The sequence below is a fragment of the Nycticebus coucang genome, chromosome 24 (assembly GCF_027406575.1).
Source record: "Nycticebus coucang isolate mNycCou1 chromosome 24, mNycCou1.pri, whole genome shotgun sequence".
Classification (NCBI taxonomy): Eukaryota; Metazoa; Chordata; class Mammalia; order Primates; family Lorisidae; genus Nycticebus; species Nycticebus coucang.
The window spans coordinates 31,652,909-31,676,250 of NC_069803.1; the positions used below are offsets into that span (position 1 = coordinate 31,652,909).

The 23,342-nt window shown below is 43.2% G+C and overlaps 1 protein-coding gene across 2 annotated transcripts in view; it reads left to right on the top strand.

The window, feature by feature from the left end:
• The window catches only part of ZMAT4 (zinc finger matrin-type 4), a 344,755-nt gene that overhangs the window by 283,224 nt on the left and 38,189 nt on the right, over positions 1-23,342 (top strand). Inside the window, exon 6 of one of the 2 annotated variants that reach the window (XM_053578481.1) lies at positions 18,041-18,137. The exons of the other annotated variant lie outside the window; for it this stretch is intronic. Within the exon in view, the coding sequence (XP_053434456.1) occupies positions 18,041-18,137 (97 nt within the window). The remainder of the gene's footprint in view (positions 1-18,040; positions 18,138-23,342) is intronic. 2 annotated transcript variants of the gene reach the window in all.

Sequence of the window (23,342 nt, forward strand, 5' to 3'; positions counted from 1 at the left end):
ATGCTTTCTGGATCCATTTGTTCCAGAAATCCCACTCTGAGGATCCAGAAATTGTAGTCCTTTGAGGTATAGACCTCAAAGAACTGAAACGTATGGTATGCAACCATGTTCATAGCAGCAGGAGTCACAAAAGCTGAAATACAAAAACAACACAAGTGTCCATCAGAGGATGACTGGACAGACACGCTCCACACTCTGTACCCGCAGAGGAATGTTGCTCATCCTTAGGGAGAAAGGGAATTGTGACGCATGCTGCACCAGGGATGGGCTTTGAGGACAAAGTGCTAAGTAAAATAACCAGTCACACAAACCTGCATCGTGTTATATAATCTCACCTACATGAGGTCCTACAGTAATCAAATTCACAGAAGCAGAGAGTGGGATGGCAGCCAGCAGGGAGCGGGAGAGGAAGTGGGCAGTTGAGATGAATGGGAGTAGAGTAGCAGTTTTATAAGACCACCGTGTTCTGCGGCTGGAGGGTGGTGAAGGTTGCACAAGTGATGAATGTAGGCCAAGCCACTGACCTGGGCTCTTAACAACGGTCAAGGCAGGTTTGGCACCTGTAACACAGGGGTTACGGCACCAGCCATATACACCCAGGCTGGAGGGTTCGAATCTGGCCCAGTCCAGCTAAACAACAATGACAACTGCAACAACAACAAAATAGCCAGGCGTGTGGTGGGTGCCTGAGTGCCAGCTCCTTGGGAGGCTGAGGCAAGAGAATCTCTTAAGCCTTGAGAGTTTGAGGTTGCTGTGAGCTGTGATGCCAGCATGCTCTACCGAGGGTGACATAGTGAGACTCTGTCTCAAAAAAAATAAATAAATAAATAAATAAATGATCAAGGCAGTGGACTGTGTGTTCTGTCCATTCCACCACAATTAGAGCAATTATTTTAAAAGTAAAAATAGATTCTGGATCTATTCTGAAGATCCAGAACAGAATGTGACCCTGGACTGGGTGAGGTTGAAAAGGGATTTGAGAATGAGTGTGAAATGTTAGCGCCCTCAGGCTGGAAGTGGAGTGCAGGGGTCTGGGAGCGGGGCAGTTTGGATGGGAGAGGGAAAGCTTGGTTTTAGACGTGGGGACCTTGGTAATTAAATTTCTCCTGCTTTTCTTCTTTTTTGGAAGGGCGGCAGAGAAGAGGATATTCTAGCCTCATTTTTGGTTTTGATTGATTTGGGGGCTACCATTCTAGCCCAGGCCACTGTAATTTCTAATCTGCATTGCCGTGACTGGCCTCCACACAAACACTCCTTAGCCACTTCTCAACACGGCAGGCAGCAGGGTGACCCTGTCAGTGACTCTGTCCAGTGGCTTCCTGTCTATGCACTCTGATCAAAAGCCACAGTCACTGGGCGGCCTGCAAGTCCTTGCGCTGTCCTGGCCTCCCACATTGTGTGCACAAGTCTGCATGTGCCCTCGATTCTCTGTCCACCATGGTTATCCTCTGCAAGGCCTCCCCCACCCCCAAACCATCCATCTACCCAGCCATCCCCATATCTCATACAGAGTATAAACTTAAATTCTAAAAACAACTCATTATGATATTTCCTATTTTCTTTAACAAAAGAGAAAAGGAGGCTCAGAAGCCTTGTGACTTGCCTAAGCCCAGCCCACTAACAGATGCCAGAGTTGGGGCCCCAGGGCCATAGCTCCCTGCACCCCACTTTCTGTCTCTCACTGTCCTTGTGCCCTGCATCTCAGGGGAGAGCAGACATTGCCTTGTTCAGCTTCCACTGGGAACATGGGCTGCTCTATTGATTTGGGGGTTTCAGGGAGCTGGTAGATTTGAAAAAAATCCTCTATGAAGAACAGAGAGGATCCAGCAATGTAGCACAGATGGTCGTGGGCCACGTGACGGTGGTCCTATAAGGTGAGAATGCAGCTGAAGAGCTCCTGCCACTGGGCGAGTCTCGGCGATTCCAACCCTGAGCAGGCCTAGATGGATGTGTGTGTTTTGTGTCTTAGTTTTAATGACAAAGTTTAAAAAGTGAAAAAAAAGAGAGAAATTTTAAAAATAGGAAAAGCTTATGTTAATAGATTAAGGATACAAAGAAAGAAAATGTTTTTGCACAGCTGTACAGTGTGTGTTTTGAACTAAGTGTTATTATGAGTCAAAAAGTTAAAAAAAGTTTATAAAATAAAAATATAATGAGCGCAGGCTTATGAAATGAAAAACAACTGTATGCTTGCATGAGAGAAAAACACAATTCAAGTGGGGGGAGGGAGGAAGAGGCAAAGGGCAGGGGGAGAGGAGAGGAGGGGAGGAGGGGGGCTGGTGAGCTCTCGCCTGATGTGCACAAGGTGAGGGTGTACAGCACACCCCCTGGATGAAAGACTCAAGTACAACTTGAACTTCACCTAACAAATGCAAACAGTGTAACCTAATCATTTGTACCTGCATATTAATCTGAAATAAAGCAAAATAATAACAATACATTTAGTGTAGCCTAACTATACAGTGTATATAAAGCCCACAGTGGTGTTCAGAGATGTCTGAGAGCTAGGCCTCCGTGTTCATTCACCACTGACTCACCCTGCAAATTCCATTCACGGTAAGTATTTAAATATTTTAAAAAATGGTACACCATTTTTTAAAATATTTTATGACATATTTTTAACATGTTGTTTCTAAGTTTAAGTATATTTAGATACACAGACACCACTGTGTTACAGTTTCCTACAGTATTCATCACATGCTGTGCGGGTCTGTGGCCTGGGAGCGGTAGGCCACGCCCTGCAGCCTGGGTTTGTGGTCGGCTGCACCACCTGGGGCGCGTGAGTGCACTGGGATCCTGGCTGTGTGGTCGGCTACGCCACCTGGGGCGCGTCAGTGCACTGGGATCCTGGCTGTGTGGTCGGCTGCTCCACCTGGGGCGCGTGAGTGCACTGGGATCCTGGCTGTGTGGTCGGCTGCGCCACCTGGGGCGCGTGAGTGCACTGGGATCCTGGCTGTGTGGTCGGCTGCTCCACCTGGGGCGTGTCAGTGCACTGGGATCCTGGCTGTGTGGTCGGCTGCGCCACCTGGGCCGCGTGAGTGCACTGGGATCCTGGCTGTGTGGTCGGCTGCGCCACCTGGGGCGCGTCAGTGCACTGGGATCCTGGCTGTGTGGTCGGCTGCGCCACCTGGGGCGCGTCAGTGCACTGGGATCCTGGCTGTGTGGTCGGCTGCGCCACCTGGGGCGCGTCAGTGCACTGGGATCCTGGCTGTGTGGTCGGCTGCGCCACCTGGGGCGCGTCAGTGCACTGGGATCCTGGCTGTGTGGTCAGCTGCGTCACCTGGGCCGCGTGAGTGCACTGGGATCCTGGCTGCGTGGTCGGCTGCACCATCTGGGCCGCATGAGTGCACTGGGATCCTGGCTGCGTGGTCAGCTGCGCTATCTGGGCACATGAGTGCACTGGGATCCTGGCTGTGTGGTCGGCTGCGCCATCTGGGCACGTGAGTGCACTGGGATCCTGGCTGTGTGGTCGGCTGCGCCACCTGGGCCGCGTGAGTGCACTGGGAGTGTTACACAGCAGCAGAGTAGCCTCATACCGCCCTTCACAGTGCATACCCATGGTTAAGCACCACAACAGAGTTATGTCTGTGTGTGTGCGTGTCTGTACACACACACGTTTCTATATTTATGTATGTCTTTCTGGGAAATCAGTTCAAACAGTCACAAAGGTATCCCCACTCTCACCAGAGCTGCTGCTTGCTCAGTACTCACAGCCACACTACAGAACAAATGGTATTGTTAGCAAAGGCTGTTGATAGAAGAAAAATGATAACAGTCTTTCAGACGGATCCTTGAGTGCTCTCCTTAAAAATAAGAAAAAACAATAACAAGCAATTACATGACTTCCAACGTACCCTGGTGCTTTTTCCTTTTTATCTAATTTATGAATTTTGCTAATTACCTATTCAATAACCTCAGTCACTCAATTTAAGAACAAAGCAGGCAAAATATGTTGAGATCCACTGTCAACAATGTCCTTACAAGCAGTTCCTGTAATGTCGTACCTTCCATGTTTTCAAAAACTTTTTAAAAATGAAGAATAGAGCTAATTTTCCATTCAACTTTATGCCAAGCAAATATAGGATGATTAGTATATAAGGATGCATCTGACCTGTCGAGATGTACATAAATAGCGTCTGTAGAGAAGGCAGCCTTCCAGAGCAATTTGAATACTGAGAATGCCAAAAACGAGTGTTCTTTCCAAAATATTAAATTGTTATGAAATGTCTCACTCATGAGTTAGGCCTTTCATTTTTTTTTTTTTTTTTTTTTTTTGTCTAAAGCAAAGGACCATTATGATGTAAAATAATAATCAAAGTTTACATTTATTGAGGTATTTTGTTCATTTCTGAGTTGTCTGCCTCTATTAAGTCATTTAATTTTCGTATCAACTCTGTAGTAGGTGAAGCCGCCTCCAGTTTAGGGAAAGGAGACACATTAGGGTTAGATAAGAGTAGGATGAAAATGGGGGAGTGTGCAGCCCTCCCTGAAGATGGCCTGTAGCTGGAGCTCTGCTCCTTGATTTCTTTTGTCTCCCACTCATTCTCAGGCCCCAATACAATCAGAAATTATTGAAGTATAGTCATTTTCTAAACTCCATACAACATTTTTGTTTTCCAAATATCAACCATTGGGGTGGATTATCTGTTATGTTGTGAATTAAACAAGGTCAGGTGTGTTTCTGTAAATAAGTCCACTAGGATAATTGTATTCAACTGGGATGGCACCTGTGTCTTGTGTACCCAGAAAAAATGACTTTTGAAAGTCACAGTGGGGCTGCTGGCATCAGGGCACCCCCGTCAGGAAGGCTCAGAGGAGAAAGGTGGGGGAGGAATTGTCTGGCTGCTTCCGGGGGATTCAGGGCCACTGTTTTCATAAAGCTCTCTCCACCCAAACTGGCCGACAACTTTAAAGGTGTTTTCTTCTGGCATTGAAGACTTTATAATTTCAAATATCTTTATTAAAAGACCAGTGATGCAGGGGAACAGTATTCAGCCAAAACTTAACACTGACTGTGGCTGGCCAGCTTCTGAAAGCAAATAAAGACCTGACTGTGAGAGTCATTTCTGTCTTCAGGCAGGGGAGAAGGATTACTAAAGAGCTAGAAGGACCCTGAAGGTTATACCTCAGCTCCCAACAGCCAACTTGTATACAAACGACAGAAAGGAAAACAGGGCACCAACACAGTCGGATTTGTTAAGTGATGAGAAGGAGGTGGTGACAGTCGACACTTCGGCCGCCCCTTATTAGCTTTGTTGAGAATCACTGCTCGTGCTGCTGTCGCTTTCCTGGGCCTCTGGGTTGTCCAGGCAGCAGGTGCAGCTCCAGTGCCAGGGTGGTGAAGACGCGTTAGGACTTCTAGCAGCACTGACAGTCACTGTGTCCTCGGCAGATGCAGGTAAGAGGAAAATAGCATAATTCTTTGAGAGCTGTGGACCTGTCACCACTATTGACAGGAAATTGTAGGGGCCAAGAATCTCCAACCCTTGGGAAGAAGTGACTGGAGGAGCCGCCATTGCGGGGCAGACGAGGAGGGAAGAGGCACACTCTGGGCTTGCTCCTTCAGGCCTGTGCCAGAGGTGCCAAAGAAATGTACGCGCGTGCTAAGAAAGGAGAAACTATTGAAATTGTAATGCTCAAGTCATGTTAGACTTCTGCAACCACAGGAGGTGTTCAGCATGGCTTGTACTCATCTGTTGTTATTGGTATATATTCACTATTACAATATTAATAGTTTTCTCCTTTCTTAAAGTGCAGATACATTTTTTGGCACCCTCTTTATATACCACTTTCTACCACCCCAGATAGTGACAAGCACTATTTGAGCTTTAATTTAACCCATTGTGCGACTTGATGGCATAATCCACAACTTGGTGTTATGAGTTTAACCCATTTCAGGCATGAGGCAATCTGTATTCAAAAATCGCGTTCTGCTTTTGCACTGTTGGCAGAACTTCAAACTAATACAGCCTCTTTGTGAAGAAATACGGAGAATCCCCAAAGAACTCAAAGTAGACCTTCCCTTTGATCCTGCAATCCCATTACTAGGCATCTACCCAGAAGAAAAAAAAAATCATTTTATCACGAGGACATTTACACTGGATTGTTTATAGCAGCTCAGTTTACAATTGCCGAGATGTGGGAACAACCTAAAAGCCCATCAGCCTATGAATGGATTAATAAACTGTAGTATATGGATACCATGGAATCCTAGTCAGTCTTAAAAAAAGATGAAGACTTTACATCTTTTGTATTTACCTGGATGGAACTGAAACACATTCTTCTTACTAAAAGTATCACAAGAATGGAAAAGCAAGTATCCAATGTGCTCAACACTAATATGAAGCCAGTAGATGAACTAATACTTGCCCACAGAGGAGAAAAATTCAGTTCAATTCAAGTTGGGGTAGGGGGAGGAGGGAAAGGGATTGGCGTGCTTCCCCTCCTGGGCACAATGTCAGGGTGCACGGCACTCCTCCTGGGGGTGGGACACAACTGTAACTGGGATTTTACCTGATAAATGCACACATTGTCACCAAATCGTTTGTACCCTCATATCAATCTAAAAAAAAAAAAATCCAAAAAGAAAAAATTGTGTTCTAGAAAAAATGAATTTTATGAAAACACTTTACATAAAAATTACCATGCTGTGTTATGTGGCTTGTCCATAGCCACTGGGATCTATGGCACCGCCATGAGATTTAAAGAGAAAGCATATTTTGTATTCTATGAATTCCCATTTGCATCACATCTAAGCCCAGACCAAGAAGATACTTCCCCTCTATGTTGCTGTTTAGTGTAATGGTTAAAATTCACTTGTGTACAATTAAAATGAATAGATTACCTCAGAGTGGATCTGTTTCTGTTTTCTTAATACACAATTCAGATGCAAAAACAAAAAATAAAGTTCAGTTCCTTGGTTTACTTGGAAGTTTGCTATGGTGACCACCTCCAAGACTGGAATAAAAGTTATATGAGGACTGATTTGCTCAAAGTATAAAACCTACCATTTACCCCCTGGCAGAGAGAATATATCTAAACTTTCTTCCAGTAAAACGGCTCTTTAAATATTGAGACTGATCTACTCTGTCTCTTCAGGAATTTCACAGTAGGGTGACAGTTTTCCAGCCTTTTCTTGGGTCAGGCATCCCTCAGGGCTAAAATTGTCTTTTAATTACTGAGAATAAATGTATTCCCTAGCTTTAGGTTTTGTTTGTTTGGAAACAGCTTTTGAAGATGCAAAGCCATTTGCTTCCTGATTCCATTTTCAAAGCTTTGCATATATACTATTTTAAAAAAAGGAAGGATTGTTTTAGAAAATGTGTGTTCTTTGTTTAATTGACTGTTTGGTGCCCTGTAGTCTCTGCCTGCAGGCAGCGGGATGAATTCAGAAAACTAAGCATTTAAACATCCTGTACTTTGGAAAGTCTGCTGCATAGAGTAATAACAGAATAGAGGCTCTTTAACTGTGGCTGTGGCAAACCCCGATTTTAGTGAGGTTTCCTTAGATAAACCTCCAGGGAGGGTCTGTGGCCATCGTGGAAGACAGATTCATGTTATGAGGGTAACATGGCCAACTGTGGTGGTCCCTTACTTGGGCCATCCTAAGTGCTATGCTAGGAATCGAGGGGAAACTGACTGTTGTTCAGACCCCTCCACCCCCATTTCAACCAGAGCACAAGGCTTTACCTGTTACACAGATTAGTTTCAAGATAGGTGGGTTTGTTGTTTTTTTTAAACATAGGGTTGTCGTTCTTCTCCCTCACTCCTATCTTTGTTTTAAAAGCCCCAGTGTAGTTATTTGTAGTTATTAAGGTAACTAATCTTGAAATCAGAAATAAATAGAGTCAGATCTGACTTTTCCACTTAGTAGTTTTATGACTTTAGTGTCTTTGAAACATGGTTTTCTCATCTGTCAAAAAAGCTAATATTATTCATAAGGTTGTTTTGAGGATTAAACCCTTTCATCCTCTTAGAAAAGCTTTAGTGTCTTGACTTCCTTGATCCTATTAATACCAAATTCTATATCAGTTGGGGCAAGATGAGGAGTGAAAACCAGCACGACCCATGTGGACTGAGAGCAAAAAAAGTATTTATAGGGATTACACCTTATGCAGTTATGGGAGTTGCTGAGACAGTCTACCTAAGGCTGGTTTGGTTTAGTTTGATTTGGTTTGCTTTGCTTTGCTTTAGTTTGGCTTTTGTTTTGTTTTGTTTTTCTGCATCCAGTGTTGGGCCTGCAGCCAGGAAAGAAAAATGGTGGTGAGGTAGAGAAGTGCAAAGACTGACTGGAGGCCTCGTCCGTGTAGAGCGCCTTAAGCCTCAGCGATGGGGGCGGACCTACAGGCTTGTCTGTCTCTTGCACTGGCTCCTGCACAGGCGTCTGGCCCAGGATCTTGAGGAAGCTGGAGGCGTGTGAGGTCCTGGCTCCTGCCTCATGTGTCAGGCAGGAGAGCAGATCAGCAGTGGTTGTATAATAAGCAGTGCTGTGCCATGCGTTCCCTCACACTCCTGGACTTCCCTCCCTTTACCCACTGCACCTCCACAGGTGCCCTAACCACCCCCATGGCATTAAATGCCACCTATGTGGCGATGACTCCCCGGTCTGCTGGCATGTTCTATAGTTCGTGTTGGCGTGCTGGAGTGGTGTGGCATAGAAGGAAAAGCACCCCACTGGTACTGTGCCCCTCACCAGGCACAGATGTGGCTAATAGACCGTGGCGTCCCTTCCTTATCAGCTGGGTGGGGGCTGTCATCCTTTCAGAGTACCCTAGGTGGCCACTACCAACTAATCATAATTGACACATGAGCTGAATTGCTGTCCCTAGAGGAATAGGTAGAACTTGTTGAGATGGAATCCAATGGGGGACAAAGTAACCAGGGATAAAGGCAGAGCAGATGAAGACTCAGCAGAGACCTGTGTGAGGAACACTTAGGAGAACTGACTGATAGCAGGTTCAATGTGAGTATAGATTCATTACAGGGTGTCAGGGTTCACATACATAGTTATATACAAAGCCTTAAAGGGATTGATAGAAATAACACTGCAAAAGGCTGTCACTATCCTTCCCTACTTTGTGCTAATGGAACTGGCCTTCAGTTTAGAGTTTAAGGAGGCCATCAGCAAACAGGAAATGCTATTCAGAAGGCGGTGACAGCGATGATGGGGAAACTCAAGTGCACATTACAGTGAAGAACTCTGTGAAGTGTTAATGACTTCCAGCCTGGTAAACAGAGCCTTTGGGGCACAATAACTTTCTTCAAGTAGTTGATATATTTGAACAGATGGGAATAAACTTGTGCTGGGGCCCCCACATAGCAGAGCTCAAGCCAGTGGGCAGACTTCATCTGGACTTAAGAACAGCCTCCAAATGCAAGGAGTTCTGCTGGCGAGTGGTGTCAGGGCAGACACAGAAATCAGTTCTGCGTGTTGAAGACGGAACAGATTCGTACATCCCACATGGGGTTTTGGGGTACACCAGTGCTTTCCTCAAAACTTGCAGCTATACAAAATTTAGATTTCTATATTCTAATCTAGACTGACCGAATCACTTGGAATTTGTGTGATTCTCACCTGTCAAGTGGACAGGTGTGTGGGTCCTGGACTGGATGAGCTGTGAGAGCCTGTTGTACTTCTGTGGTTCTCTTCTAGGCACTTGTCAAAGGGGCACTGTGTGTGGGGAGAGTGTGCAGTCCTAAGCCAGAAGGCACCAGCTCAAAACTGCTAGTCCCCTACTAGCTTGGTAATTTTAGGCAGGTTTCTGTGCCGTCATTTCCTCATCTGTTAAATCAGTGTATAAATAATATCTACTCTTAATGGTGTTCCAAAAAGTAGATGAGCGAGTGGGTAAAGTCAGCACAGTAGTGCTTTCGTATGCCATGGTGCTAGCTTTTTTTCCATGTAAGGGATATTTTGTTTAATGGACATCTAAGAAGTGGGGAAGAAAATAGTTAAAAAACAAATGCCTTATTGTTTTGACTTTTATATTTCAAAACTTTAGTGAACATAATAATACAGAATCTATGTGGATGTTTCTTCGAGTGTTGAATGGTTATAAAAACCTCCGTGATGAAGTTTACTCTCTATTAAAGCAAAACAGTGAAAGTTGCAGGGAGTAAGAGAATAGAAACTGACTAATGTAAAGCTTCTGGTTGGCTGAGGTTTCTGTGTAGCATTTTATGTTGTTTAAATTCAGCGGAATGTGCAGATCTTGAATACACAGCACAGTGAATTTTGGTAAATGAAGATACCCTGAAACAGTTGTCCCAAATCAAGATCCAGAGCCTTGTCCTTGCTCCAGCTGGTCATCCCCAGAGTAACACTGGTGTGAGTTTTGTTAATACACAGCAGTTCTGTGGTTCCTGAGTTTTACATGACTCATGCCTATGTCCCTTCCGTCCACTGCTTTACCTACATGTTATGATCTGGGGATTCCTTTACCTTGTATATTGTTGCGTTCATCAGTCAGTGCTTTTTAATTTCTAGGTATTATTCCATTACATGAATATACCATGATTTGTTGATCAGTTTTTGTGTTGATAGACACTTGGGGGGTTTTGCATTTTTGGCTATTTTGGATAAAACTGCTAGTAATGTCCTTGTACAAATCTTTTTTTTTTTTTTTTAATAGTGTGTTTTTATTCCTTCGGGGCAGAATTTCTACTCCTGGACATCATGAGTCATTGGGTAGGTGTATGTTTAACTTTATAAGAGACGATCAGAAGTAGCTGTACAGTTTCCCCATCCCCTCGGGAGTGTGTGACATCTCACGTGGTCCACATGGCCGCTCACAGTTGGCGTTATTTTACTTGGCATTAGGTTTCATGATGTGTGTGAGATGGTGTAAATGGTTCTTTTAATTTTCATTTCTCTGGTGACAAATGATGCTGAACACATTTTCACATCGTCTTTTGTGACATATCTGATCAAATATTGTGCTCTTTTAAAAAAATAGATTGATCTATTGTCTTTATAAAAGAAAGGTTGTCTTTTCATTGTCAGTTTGGAGTTCATTGCATATTCTGAAAACAAGGCCTGTATCAGATGTACCTATCGCAGGCACTGTGTCCTCAGGCAATGCCTTGCCTTTGTTTTCCTAATGTTGTCTTTCACAGGCAGAAGCCTTTACTTCTTACAAAATCCAATTTGTCACCTTTTAATGATCAATACATTTTGTTTCCTAAGAAATCAGTGCCTATTCCAAGCTCATGAAGATATTCTTTTATATTTTTTCTAGAAGCTTTACAATTTTAGCTTTTACATTTAAATCTATGCATATAATCAGTCTTAATTTTAATGGACATTGGGAGGTGTTCCTAGGCTTTAGTATTGGCTAAATTATGTTTAGAATTATTAGGTTCTCCTGTTGAATTTCCTTCTTTATCGTTACAAAGCCTCTTCTCTATCCCTGGTAAAATGTCTTGCCAGGAAGTCTATCGTGTTTGACATTAAAGTAGGCGTTCCTACCCTCTCAAACCCACTGGGTTCATGAGGCATCACCATGTTATTTTATGTCTTTTTACTTCAGACCTGTACGTGTACAAAGTGCATTTTCTGAATTCAGTGTGTATTTGGATCTTGCTTTTTATCCAATCTGGCAGTCTTGGCCTTTGGGGTGTTTAATCCATTTATATGTAAGTAACTATCAATCAGGTTGAATTTAGCTCTATCGTTTGGAATTTGTTTTCTATTTGTTTCATCCATTTCCTATTTTTCTAGTTCTTCTTTCCTGCCTTTTTTGGGGGGGAGGGGTGAGTCAAATACTCTTTATTATATTTTATTTTCTCCATATGCTTTTTAGTTTTCTTTCTTTACATTTATGTAATGGTTTAAGGGACTGCTATATATATCCTTAAATGACTACTGTTAGTTCAGAGTTAATATTGTACGATTGCATGTAAATATAATCTCTCAACAGCACTGTTCTGCTCCAACCTGTTCTTGAGCTTCTGCTCCCATCTGCTTTACCTGTGTGTACCTCACAAACACTGCAATATGCAATATATTATAGTTTTTTCTTTTTTTATTTGCTGTCTTCAAGTAAATTAAGAGGAATTTTAAAGGATAGATACACACACATGGAAAATGTCTGATGTCATTTTTTTCCCTGTGGACTTGAATTGACATCTGGTGTCACTTCCTTCCCCCTGAAGACCTAGATGAAGCATTTCTGTAGTACTCATTGGTTGCCAAACTCTGGTCTTAGTTTTTGTTTTTAAGAGTGTTCTTCATCCGTCGTTAGTTTTGAAGGACCTTTTTGCTGGACAGAGGATTTGGGGTAGATAGGGTGCGTGTGTTCTTTCACCACCTTGAAAGACTTGGGGCAGAACCCCCCACTCTGCCCGGAGCTCTGACTACCCCAATCAACCGCAAGAGACGTCGCTTGATGCAAAAACGCAAGAGGATTTTTATTCCTGCATGCCGGGGCTTGACCCACAACTCTTTTAGAAGCCGAGGAGTCAAGCCCCGCACAGCAGTTTTTACAAGCTTATGAAGGCAAAAACTACAAAGTAGGCGGGAATAGCAGACATGGCAGGGGCTCTAACCATAAAGTAAGAGGGAGTAGACATAGCAGGGGCTCTAACCAGATAAGAAGAACTCTGGTTCATTATTCAACTGTCTTAAGATAAGATCAACAGTCAAATATTTGTCTTTAACAATAAACATTCGCTTTAGCTCGGGGAGCTATCTTCTGGAACAGTTACAAAAGGTCACATTCCTATGGTAGGGAGTGAGAGGTGGTCACATTCTCATGGTAATATTTTCTTTCAGCCTTTCCTTCTGTTCAAGTCCATTTCCACTCTGGCCTCTCCCTGAAAGACTTGCCCTGTTCTTCACAGCACAGGCTGCCGTCCCTGCTTTCATTTCATACTTTTCAGAGAATTCTTTGATCCATCATATCCAGAAATCACCCTCTTCCTATTTATTTTCTCTCTCATTCTCCTGTTTGATCCCCGTGTAACACTTTCCCAGCCTTTAAGCATGTTTTTCAGTTTGCTTGTTCCTTATATTTCTCTTTGCTGCGCCCCATAATGAAACATACTCTGTCTTATGTGTCTGGCACCACAGTCAAGGCTCAGTGGTGTTTCTTTAACATACATGTAGAATAGATGCAGCGGATGTCATAGGGGCATCTAGCTTTCCTAGACTTGAAAAGACAACGTCAAGTAGTCACTTACAGCTGAACTTCTCAGGACCATCTGTTTTGTTAACATTGTGCTAGGGAATTTAAACACGAAAGTGATGCATCTTCAAGTTTTTCCAGATCCTTTGAATTAGAAATAGTCTTCTCGTTCCTCTAACGTTTCAATTTGTCCTCACTGTGGTGCTTTTAATGGTCTACCTTGCAATGTTTCTAATTGCATATGTGACTTCTCTCTCCAGTGGGACTATCTGTCAGCTCTTTACGCAGGGACTGTACTTTTCTAACATACGTTGGGCAACCCTGCAGAAATAACCCTTTGGTCCACAAAGGTTTTAGAATACTCTTCATGTGGCATTGTGCTGAAAAATGAATGAAAAAGTTAGCATTTGTGGTTTAATAATAAAATACTCTAGTTCTCTAAGGAGAAAGAAAGCCACATAATTCCAGAGTAATTAGCATTTCAACTGAGCATTAATAAAGCACTAAGTTCCCACCAAGGACACAATGTCGTGTGTGGGGGGGACTCCTCTGCCCCTGCTTTGCTTTTGTTCTTGTTTATATGCATTGCCTTGCCAGTTTATAATCCCTGTAGTTCATGTTGGAATAAAGTGCCAAACAATTCCTGCCCACGCCTCTGCTTGGCTGCAGAGCATGAGAACTATTATGGAAAGCAACAGATCAGAGTATTTTTTAAAGATTTGCTGGAGTTCTTAAAAAATTGCCCATTTTAAAACATAAATATTTATGCCCATTGCTAAGCTGAACCCCCATTTGTTATGAGGAGACCTTTGATTAGTCCAAAGAGGTCCCACATATTAATAAATAGTAGTTACCATTTATTATGACAAAATTGATGGAGAATTCTGGAGGGAGTAAGCCGAAAGCTAGTTTTCATATTTTGATTCCATGCATAGAAGAGGAGACTGGGTCAGGCCTGCAGAAGCATCAGATAGCTCGCCTGCTGGTCCTGAGTGCACAGTCCGAGGTTACAGACTCGCAGTTTAGGGACCAGGAAATCCTTCTGAATCAGGACACCTGTGAAATAGAAAGACAGTGTAAGCACAGCTGTTTTTATGGAATAGCTTTTTTTGGAAAATAAGATCCAGTATTATTCTGACAAATCCAAATTCTCAAAAGGAGTATAATTTTTCTGAGAGTTCTTTGTCAAGTGAGGTTGAGGGTTACAGTCTAAAATCTTCTTGTGCATTTCCAAGCCCCATCTAAGGCTCATAGCGTCATAATCTCCAGATACTGTGGCTGGGATTCTGCATTTCACTGCCATCACTGAAGGATGCAGCCACTTACAAGATTCATTGCTTGGGGGAACCAAGACGTGGGTATTTGTGCCTAGAAAGTGTTGGGTCTCTTAGATTCCTCCCTAAGAAGATCCCAGATATTTATGATTTCTTTATAGGTCTTTTCCCCATAATTAAAATGACTTTTAATTGAGCAATTAGTCAAGTCACTGCCTAATTATGTTGCTGAAACAAAAACAAGTTCTTGTACTAGACAACCCAGCTCACCACATCTGTTCCAAATAGGCTCCTCTACAAAGTGCTTGGGCCTGAGAACGTGGACGCCTCCAGGAAGCCTTAGTTTTTGTCCACAACTGTGGGCATGAGAGCCGTTCTGGGAGCTCTGTCGCGCGCGGCTCTGGGAGCTCCGTCGCGGTTGGTTCTGGGAGCTCCATCACGCGCGGTTCAGGGAGCTCTGTCACGTGCGGCTCTGGGAGCTCTGTCGCGGTTGGTTCTGGGAGCTCCATCACGCGCGGCTCTGAGAGCTCCCTCGCGGTTGGTTCTGGGAGCTCCATCGCGCGGCTCTGGGAGCTCCGTCACGTGTGGCTCTGGGAGCTCCGTGGCGGTTGGTTCTGGGAGCTCCATCACGCGCGGCTCTGGGAGCTCTGTCACATGCGGCTCTGGGAGCTCCGTCGCGGTTGGTTCTGGGAGCTCCATCACGCGCGGCTCTGGGAGCTCTGTCACATGCGGCTCTGGGAGCTCCGTCGCGGTTGGTTCTGGGAGCTCCATCGCACGGCTCTGGGAGCTCTGTCACGTGCGGCTCTGGGAGCTCCGTCGCGGTTGGTTCTGGGAGCTCCATCACGCGCGGCTCTGAGAGCTCCGTCGCGGTTGGTTCTGGGAGCTCCATCGCGCGGCTCTGGGAGCTCTGTCACGTGCAGCTCTGGGAGCTCCATCGCAGTTGGTTCTGGGAGCTCCATCACGCGCGGCTCTGAGAGCTCCGTCGCGGTTGGTTCTGGGAGCTCCATCACGCGCGGTTCTGGGAGCTCCGTCGCGGTTGGCTCTGGGAGCTCCGTCGCGGTTGGTTCTGGGAGCTCCATCACGCGCGGTTCTGGGAGCTCCGTCGCGGTTGGTTCTGGGAGCTCCGTCGCGGTTGGTTCTGGGAGCTCCATCACGCGCGGCTCTGGGAGCTCCGTCGCGGTTGGTTCTGGGAGCGCCGTCACATGCGGTTCCCAGGACTCGCTGGATTTGATGCCATCGGAAAGTAACTCGATTCTTGTCTTCCATTCGCCTATTTAGACTGTCTCTGTGGGTTTATTCTTTCCTAACTTTTGGATAGAAACTAAGACCTAAAACTTAATGAATTTTCACTTACTTTTAAGTAGTAAACAGTTCTTTGCACATTCATAAATCTGTGAACTCTCCATTTCCTTAATTAGTATATCTAGGATGGAGAAAACATGTAACTATCTCCAGGATTGATTCAGACCGAGTTCACCCTCCACCAGCTCAGGTCTGTCTGCGGCTGCCCACTGGTGGGTGGGGTATGGGGAGAGGTTCCTCCCTTTGTCTTTGGAGCTTCTGCTTTTTGTCCTTCCGAGGCTTTTGCTTTTCTTCTTTTACCTTGATTGGTGGATTATGGTTTATTCAGGGCTGAGTGAAGCAGGGAGGAAGGTTAAAAAGGTGAAGGAAATAGAAGTTTCCTTGATAGATGTTATACAAAGCCGGCATGGGTGCTGGGAGACTTGGTCGGGCTGCACGCTGATTTTCCTTCTCATGGCTTTTTTAGGGATTCACCATGACTTAATATGGGCTAAGCGTCTCCTGGCAGGTCGCTTTCGGCACCTAGATCACCAGCTGAACATCCCAGCATCTTTCTGCCACAGACTCACTGCCCTCGAGTTCAGGCAGCCATTGTGGGCAGCACCTAAGATGTCCTTAGATCAGCTTCTTCCCTGACCCAGCGTGCACATGCAGTCTGTGGGCAACTTTTCTATCTCTTTTGTTCTGACAAGCTCTGAGAATATAAGCCTTGCCCGGTCCTGTCACCTCTTATACTTTGCCATCAGAGTAACTAACAAACCACAGTCTCTAGCCCCTGGGATCTTGTAGGTGGTGTCAGAGTCCAGCCCACTGCTCCTGGTGCAAGAAGGCGTCTCTGCTCTCTGGGAAGATCCACCGAACCTCTCCCCACAGGCTTGGGGTGTGGGAGAAAACTCCACTCTCTCCTAGGAGGGAACTGTCAGTACAATAGAGCTCTCTTAAGTTTCAACCTATTTTCTTTTTTTTCAGTTTTTGGCCGGGGTGGGGTTTGAAACTACCACCTCCAGCATATGGGGCCTTCGCCCTACTCCTTTGAGCCACAGGCACCGCCCACGACCTATTGTCTTTTTAGGAAAATAGAGAATAAATTTGGCTCTTAGAAAGAAAAACTATGCATTTACCAGCAGACAATGCTATCGTTGTTTACTCCTGAATATCATAATGGTGAAAAATAATTTTGCAGAAAACTAATACCAGCAGCTTTCGTGTGCTAAACACTTGAATGCACAGTAGAACCTGTGTAGTGGGCCACCTCCCTGCACTGACACCTCCTCATGTTGACCTACGTGCACCACATTGATGTGCCAGTACAGTGAGCCTCATTCTCTATGTGACCACCTCTGGACGTGGGGCACTTTCTTGCAGTCCCTTAGGTGGTCAGCTTAGAGAGGTCTTATTGTATTTTATTCACATAGTTCTGAGACATCCAGCGGTGTGAGTGGCTTTGCCTTCACCTTGAAGATGAAGAAACTGAGGCTAGAAACCAATTATGCAATTTCCCCACATCCTACAAGCAAGAATAAGGAGGGCCAGGGCCGTACTCCAGCCCATGACTGGCTTCAGCCTTCTCTCCGCTCTGAAGGGACATGCTGTTAGGACTGTGGTCCATGCTGGTCTGATCTGTGGCAAATGTTTAAAGTTACGTAGTTGGAGCAGCTTTCTAACACAAGTTGGCTCCTATATGAGTCAATGTTGCAAAACAGTATTTTTACTAAACTTTGTGAAAGCAAAGAACATGTTACTCATCTTAGGATGCCTAGACCCTGGTCTAAATTTGATGCTGTATTAATGGATTAATTAGATCAGTGAACACTTGGATGAATAGATTATCTTCTGAACTCCCTGGTGAAAAGTAAGACTCCATAGGAACCAGACTGATACATTATCCATCTCCTGGGTGTTACATTTTTTAAGATGATCCTAGAAGTGGTACATAAATGAATGAAGTGAAAGGAGTTTAGAAAGGAACGAGGACAGTTTTTCTCTGGAGTCCCAAATTTCATTGCAGAGAGGACATCAAGCTATGTCTATATGCTTTAGGGAAGATGTGTAATGTTCTTTTGTTTGAGTTATAAAATGTCCAGAAATATTTTGCTTCAATTCAAAAACAGATGCTCTCAGACTCTCGGCCATCTAGAAGCACAATGGGCAGCTTCTGACATGTTCATATTCACCCTCCCACTCAGGGGCCTGCTGGCTGCTCTCTGGAGGGAGGGATTGGAGGGCTGTTGGTGGGGTCGACCTCACGGCCTCTCAGATGCTGAACTTCTGGGGATGCTGAGGTTCATTCACAAGGTTGACAGGTAGACGCCACTAACAAGGTCTGTCTCTTGTCCACAGGTCTGAGGCGCAATTACAGATGTACCATCTGCAGCGTCTCCCTGAACTCCATAGAACAGTATCACGCCCACCTCAAAGGCTCTAAACACCAGACCAAGTAGGTACCTTCGTGCTTTCACTCTGTGGTTTTTTTCTACATAATTTTTAGCAAAATGACTAAAGGCAAAATACTTCATTGATTTCAAATTAAGTAGATGGGAATTATATTTCTTTGAGCTTTATAGTTCCCGAGATATTTATGCTTACTTAAAGATTGGCTGCTTTTTCTTTAGCACAAGTAATATGTTTTCATGTTTTCTTTTTCATTTTTCCAATGACAGTTCAAAGCACACTTTTACAAACCGGGGGGCACTTTTAGGTCTATACTAAGTGCTTTTAAGTAAACAATGTTACCCTTATTTGCAGGATGTGCCAGACTTTGGTGTTGTGAAGATAAATTCTGTGAATGTCTTTTACCACTTTTGTCTTTTTGAATGAATATTGTTGATTGTTATAGAAACTTAACAAATGCCTTGGTATATTAAATCATTTATGCACATAGCTATTTCCAATTAAATGGAAGCTCATTACATTTTTTCAAAGTTTCTCATAATTTCAAACTAGAAAACACTAATCAGACTTCATTTCACCTATATTGATGCTATTCATCTCTTCAAGAGCAATTTACATTAGCTCTCTGGCCATTTGAAAGCTGCTGCTAGGACTATTAATAAAATGCTAATAAAATAAGAAAAAATAACAAAGAATGTATCAGAAAGATGTAATTTTTTGAGTGTAATTGTTTCATTTCTCTAATATTCATTAAGAAAATCATTCAGTAGATTCAACTGTATCAAAACTTCATGGAGAAAGAATAATTCATTCAGAAAGCCTTTGTTGAGCACACACTATGTGTCAGACTCCGAGCTGTGCCCTGGGGAAGAAAAGATGAACAGATCTAGCCTGGTGTCTTCCGGTGCCCCCTGCCAGGTGGGGAAATGGCCCTAGGAACTCAGAGATGGTATCTGGTATCACGGGTGCACTCAAAAGTTAAAGCCGGGCAGAAAGCAGCCCTGGGGAGGCTTTGCAGGGACGCTCCTGCAGAGACTGGGCTCATGAGCATGTGGTCAATTTCTATTCCTGGTGCCCAGCAAAGCATTTCATACATTTTCGGTGCTTTTTAAACATTTTTGATTGGATGAATATGTGATTTCAAAAGACAAGTAACAATTTTCTAGGCAGGGATATGAGAAGGAGCGTTGTAGGCAAGGAAATTGTTTTGTGAAGATAATGTGAGGACTAGGTCACAGGGATTCTGGCTCAGGGGAGGAAATTTCAGTCAGGAAATTTTTTCTGACTCTCAATTTTCCCCTCAGGATTGTGCTGTCCTGTAAGGCCAATTTAGTTTTGCTTGCTTTAATCTGTTCCACTCTTACCAAGGTAATTCTTCAAAAAGATTCTCTCTGATTTGTTACAATTATTGTATGATTAGACACTGCTCCTCCAGCATATCTCTAATTGATCTGTTGTAAGAGCCACCACGCACATTGTCACTCACCTCTGCCTGATGGCCAGACAGACACCCACGTGCATGAAGTGATCGACGGCCGTCTTTGGGCAGCGTGCATTCGTGCTCTTAATATTCGTTATTCTTCATAAATAGAAACAAATAAAAAATGGTGATTTTAAATTGTGGAAACAACTAATGCAGACATATTTCCAGATTCAGGAAACTAACTGTCTCTTCTCTACGTGTACACATAAAATTTCTGTACCATAATCTATGCAGGTATTTTCACGTCTCAGCTCACGTAATCCCCTTCACCGTCTGAGATAAAGATGTTCTTAGTGCCCGTTATTTATCTTGCATGAGAAAACAAATCCTCAGAGAGGTTAAGTCCCTCACCCAGATGGTCCTGCTAGCAGAGTCTGATGGCGCCTCTCCTCACTCCACGTCACTCAGTTACCACAAGCTCTGGGTGGAATGAGTGCCAACAAAGAGCATGACACGTTTTGGAAAAGAGGGTGCTGTTTCCTTGAGGTGATTTTATGAATGCTCCACCTGACTTCCGAAAGGAACAGCTGCTGTGCTGTCGCCTTTTCCACAAACCAGGCATTACCGTTTCTAACTGAAATGCACAGAGTTGCTCTCCTGTGAAGAGTGAAATTAGGGAAACATGGGGGAAATAATTACAATAACTCTGCCTCACGTGCCTGTTTCATCTGCCCTTGAATCTAATTTGGATGTCTTGTGAATGCGGGTTTATGAGTGTTCTGTCTGTGTGTGTGTGTGTGAGAGAGAGAGAGAGAGAGAGAGAGAAGTGCTTATTCAAGCCTTTTGCCTCTTTATAAAAATTGTTTTCTTAAATTGTAGACGTTCTTAATTTTTAATGAAGTCAAATTATCAGTCTGCTCTTCTAGGGCTAAAGATTTTAGGTTGCTATCAAAGAATTCTAATCAGTAAGATAATCTCTTACGTTATCATCTAGGTATCATGTAGTTTTTTCCCTTCAAATACAGGTCTTTGATCCATATGGTGTTAATTTTCTGTGTAGTGTGAAGGAGAGGACAAGATTTAGGATCTTTTTTTCATAAAAACGCCCCTTGACCCAGTACTATTTATTGAGAAGAACACTGCAGTGGCTCTTTTTTGCAGGCAGGTGATTTGCAGACAGTGTGCGTGTCTGCCGTTTGAGCTCCTGCTCTGCCTCCGTGTTGTAGCTCTTTGTGCTGATATCTTACTTTATTTCAGCTCACGTAATCCCCTTCACTGTTTTTGATAAGAATTGCTCTGTAGTTAAGTCTTGATCTCTGATATGGTAAATCTTCTGATTTTGTCTTCTTATTCAAGACTATCTTCATTATTCTTGCCCCTCTTCTGTACAAATTTTAGAACCAGCCTGACACCTTCCTCAAAAAAGCTTTCACAACATTGAGTCTTCCAGTCCCTAATCATGGCATGTATCAGTGTTTATTTATGTCTTCTTTAATTCTTTCTGTAATATTTTGCAGATTTTCTTTGTAGAAGTCTTGCACATCTTAATTTAGATTTTATTCCTAAGGATTTATGGTTTGGGGATGCTAGGATAAATGAAATAATTGGAAGATTTTATTTTTTAAATTAATTATTATCTCAAGTTAAATAATTAAATTTATTATTGCTTTCGACACATAATTATCCATATTTATGGGTACAGTGTGGTATTTTGATACATGCATACAAGATGTCATGATTAAATCAGGGTAATTAGCAAATCCATCACCTCAGACATTTATTATTTCTTTGTGTTGGGAACATTCATCATTTTATCTCGTGTTTTATTATATTTTATTGTGAAAATACACAATAAATTGCTGTTCCCTATAATCACTCCAAGTGCAATCTACTGGAACTGGTATCTCTCACCTCGCTGTAAATATCCACCTGTCACCAGCTTCTCCCTGCCCGGCCCCTCCGCAGCCTGTGGTGCCCACTGTTATTATCTCCCGTGAGCTCTGGGCTTTCAGCTTCCATGTGTAAGTGAGAACATGTGGTAATTTTTTCTGCCAGCCTATTTCACTTAACATAATGTCTCACACTCTACACGTATGTAGCATGTTCTCCTTAACCATTCACCTGTGGATCATTCCACGTCTTAGCTATTGCGGAGTGTGTGAATGATGCTTCCATGAATACAGGCGTGCAGCTGTCTCTTCAATACACGGGTTTTCTTCCTTTGGAGTATACAGGGTAACAGAGTTACTGGATTACATGGTAGTTGTATTTTTAGTTTTTGAGGCACCTCCATACTGTTTTTCCATGATGGTTGTGCTAACAGGCCTTGCCTGAGAGCTCCTAACAGACCCTGAGAGCTCCCCTTTCTCAGCATCCTCTCCAGCATTTATAATTTCTTGTCAGTTCAGTAACAGTCTTTTTAACTGAGGTAAGATCTCATTGTGGTTTTGATTTGCTGTTGTTGATTAGTGATTGTGAGCATTTTATCATATACGTGTTGGGCAGTTGTATGTCTCCTTTTGAGAGGTGTCTGATCAGGTCATTTGCCCATTTATAATCAAATTAGTTATTTTTTGCTTCTGAGTTATTTGAATTCCTTGTATATTCTGGATGTTAATACCTTGTTAGATGAGTCATTTGCAAGTATTTTTTTTTCTTTTTTTCTTTTTTTTTTATTGTTGGGGATTCATTGAGGGTACAATAAGCCAGGTTACACTGATTGCAATTGTTAGGCAAAGTCCCTCTTGCAATCATGTCTTGCCCCCTAAAGTGTGACACACACCAAGGCCCCACCCCCCTCCCTCCGTCCCTCTTTCTGCTTTTCCTCCCCCATAACCTTAATTGTCATTAATTGTCCTCATATCAAAATTGAGTACACAGGATTCATGCTTCTCCATTCTTGTGATACTTTACTAAGAATAATGTCTTCCACTTCCATCCAGGTTAATACGAAGGATGTAAAGTCCTCATTTTTTTTAATAGCTGAATAGTATTCCATGGTATACATATACCACAGCTTGTTAATCCATTCCTGGGTTGGTCGGCATTTAGGCTGTTTGCACATTTTGGCGATTGTAAATTGAGCTGCAATAAACAGTCTAGTGCAAATGTCCTTATGATAAAAGGATTTTTTTCCTTCTGGGTAGATGCCCAGTAATGGGATTGCAGGATCAAATGGGAGGTCTAGCTTGAGTGCTTTGAGGTTTCTCCATACTTCCTTCCAGAAAGGTTGTACTAGTTTGCAGTCCCACCAGCAGTGTAAAAGCATTTGCAAGTATTTTTTCCCTTTCAGTATGTTGTCTCTTCACTTTGTAGGTTGTTTTCTTTGCTGTACAAAACCTTTTCAGTGTGAATTTAATTCATTTGTCTATTTTTGCTTTTGTTGCTGGTAATTTTGATGTATTCTGCATAAAATCTTTGCCTAGACCAATGCCCTGAAGCATTTTCCTTATGCCTTCCTTTCATAGTTTCAGGTTTTATATTTAAATCTCTAACCTATTTTGCATTGATCTTCATTTATAGTGTGGATAGGATTCTAATTTTAATTCTGTACATATGAATATCCATTTCTTCTAACAACATTTTTCGAAAAGACTGTTCTTTCCTCAGGGAATGTTCTTGATAACTTTGTCAGAAGTCAGCTGGCTGTAAATGCATGGATTTATTTCTGGGTTCTCTGTTGTTCCATTGGTCTACGTGTCTATTTTTATGCTAATCCCATGTGTTTAGGTTACTATCGCTTTGTAGTATATCAGGGAATCAGGTAGTGTGATACCACCAGCTTGGTATTTTTGATTACTTTGTTCAGGATTGCTATGACTATTTGGG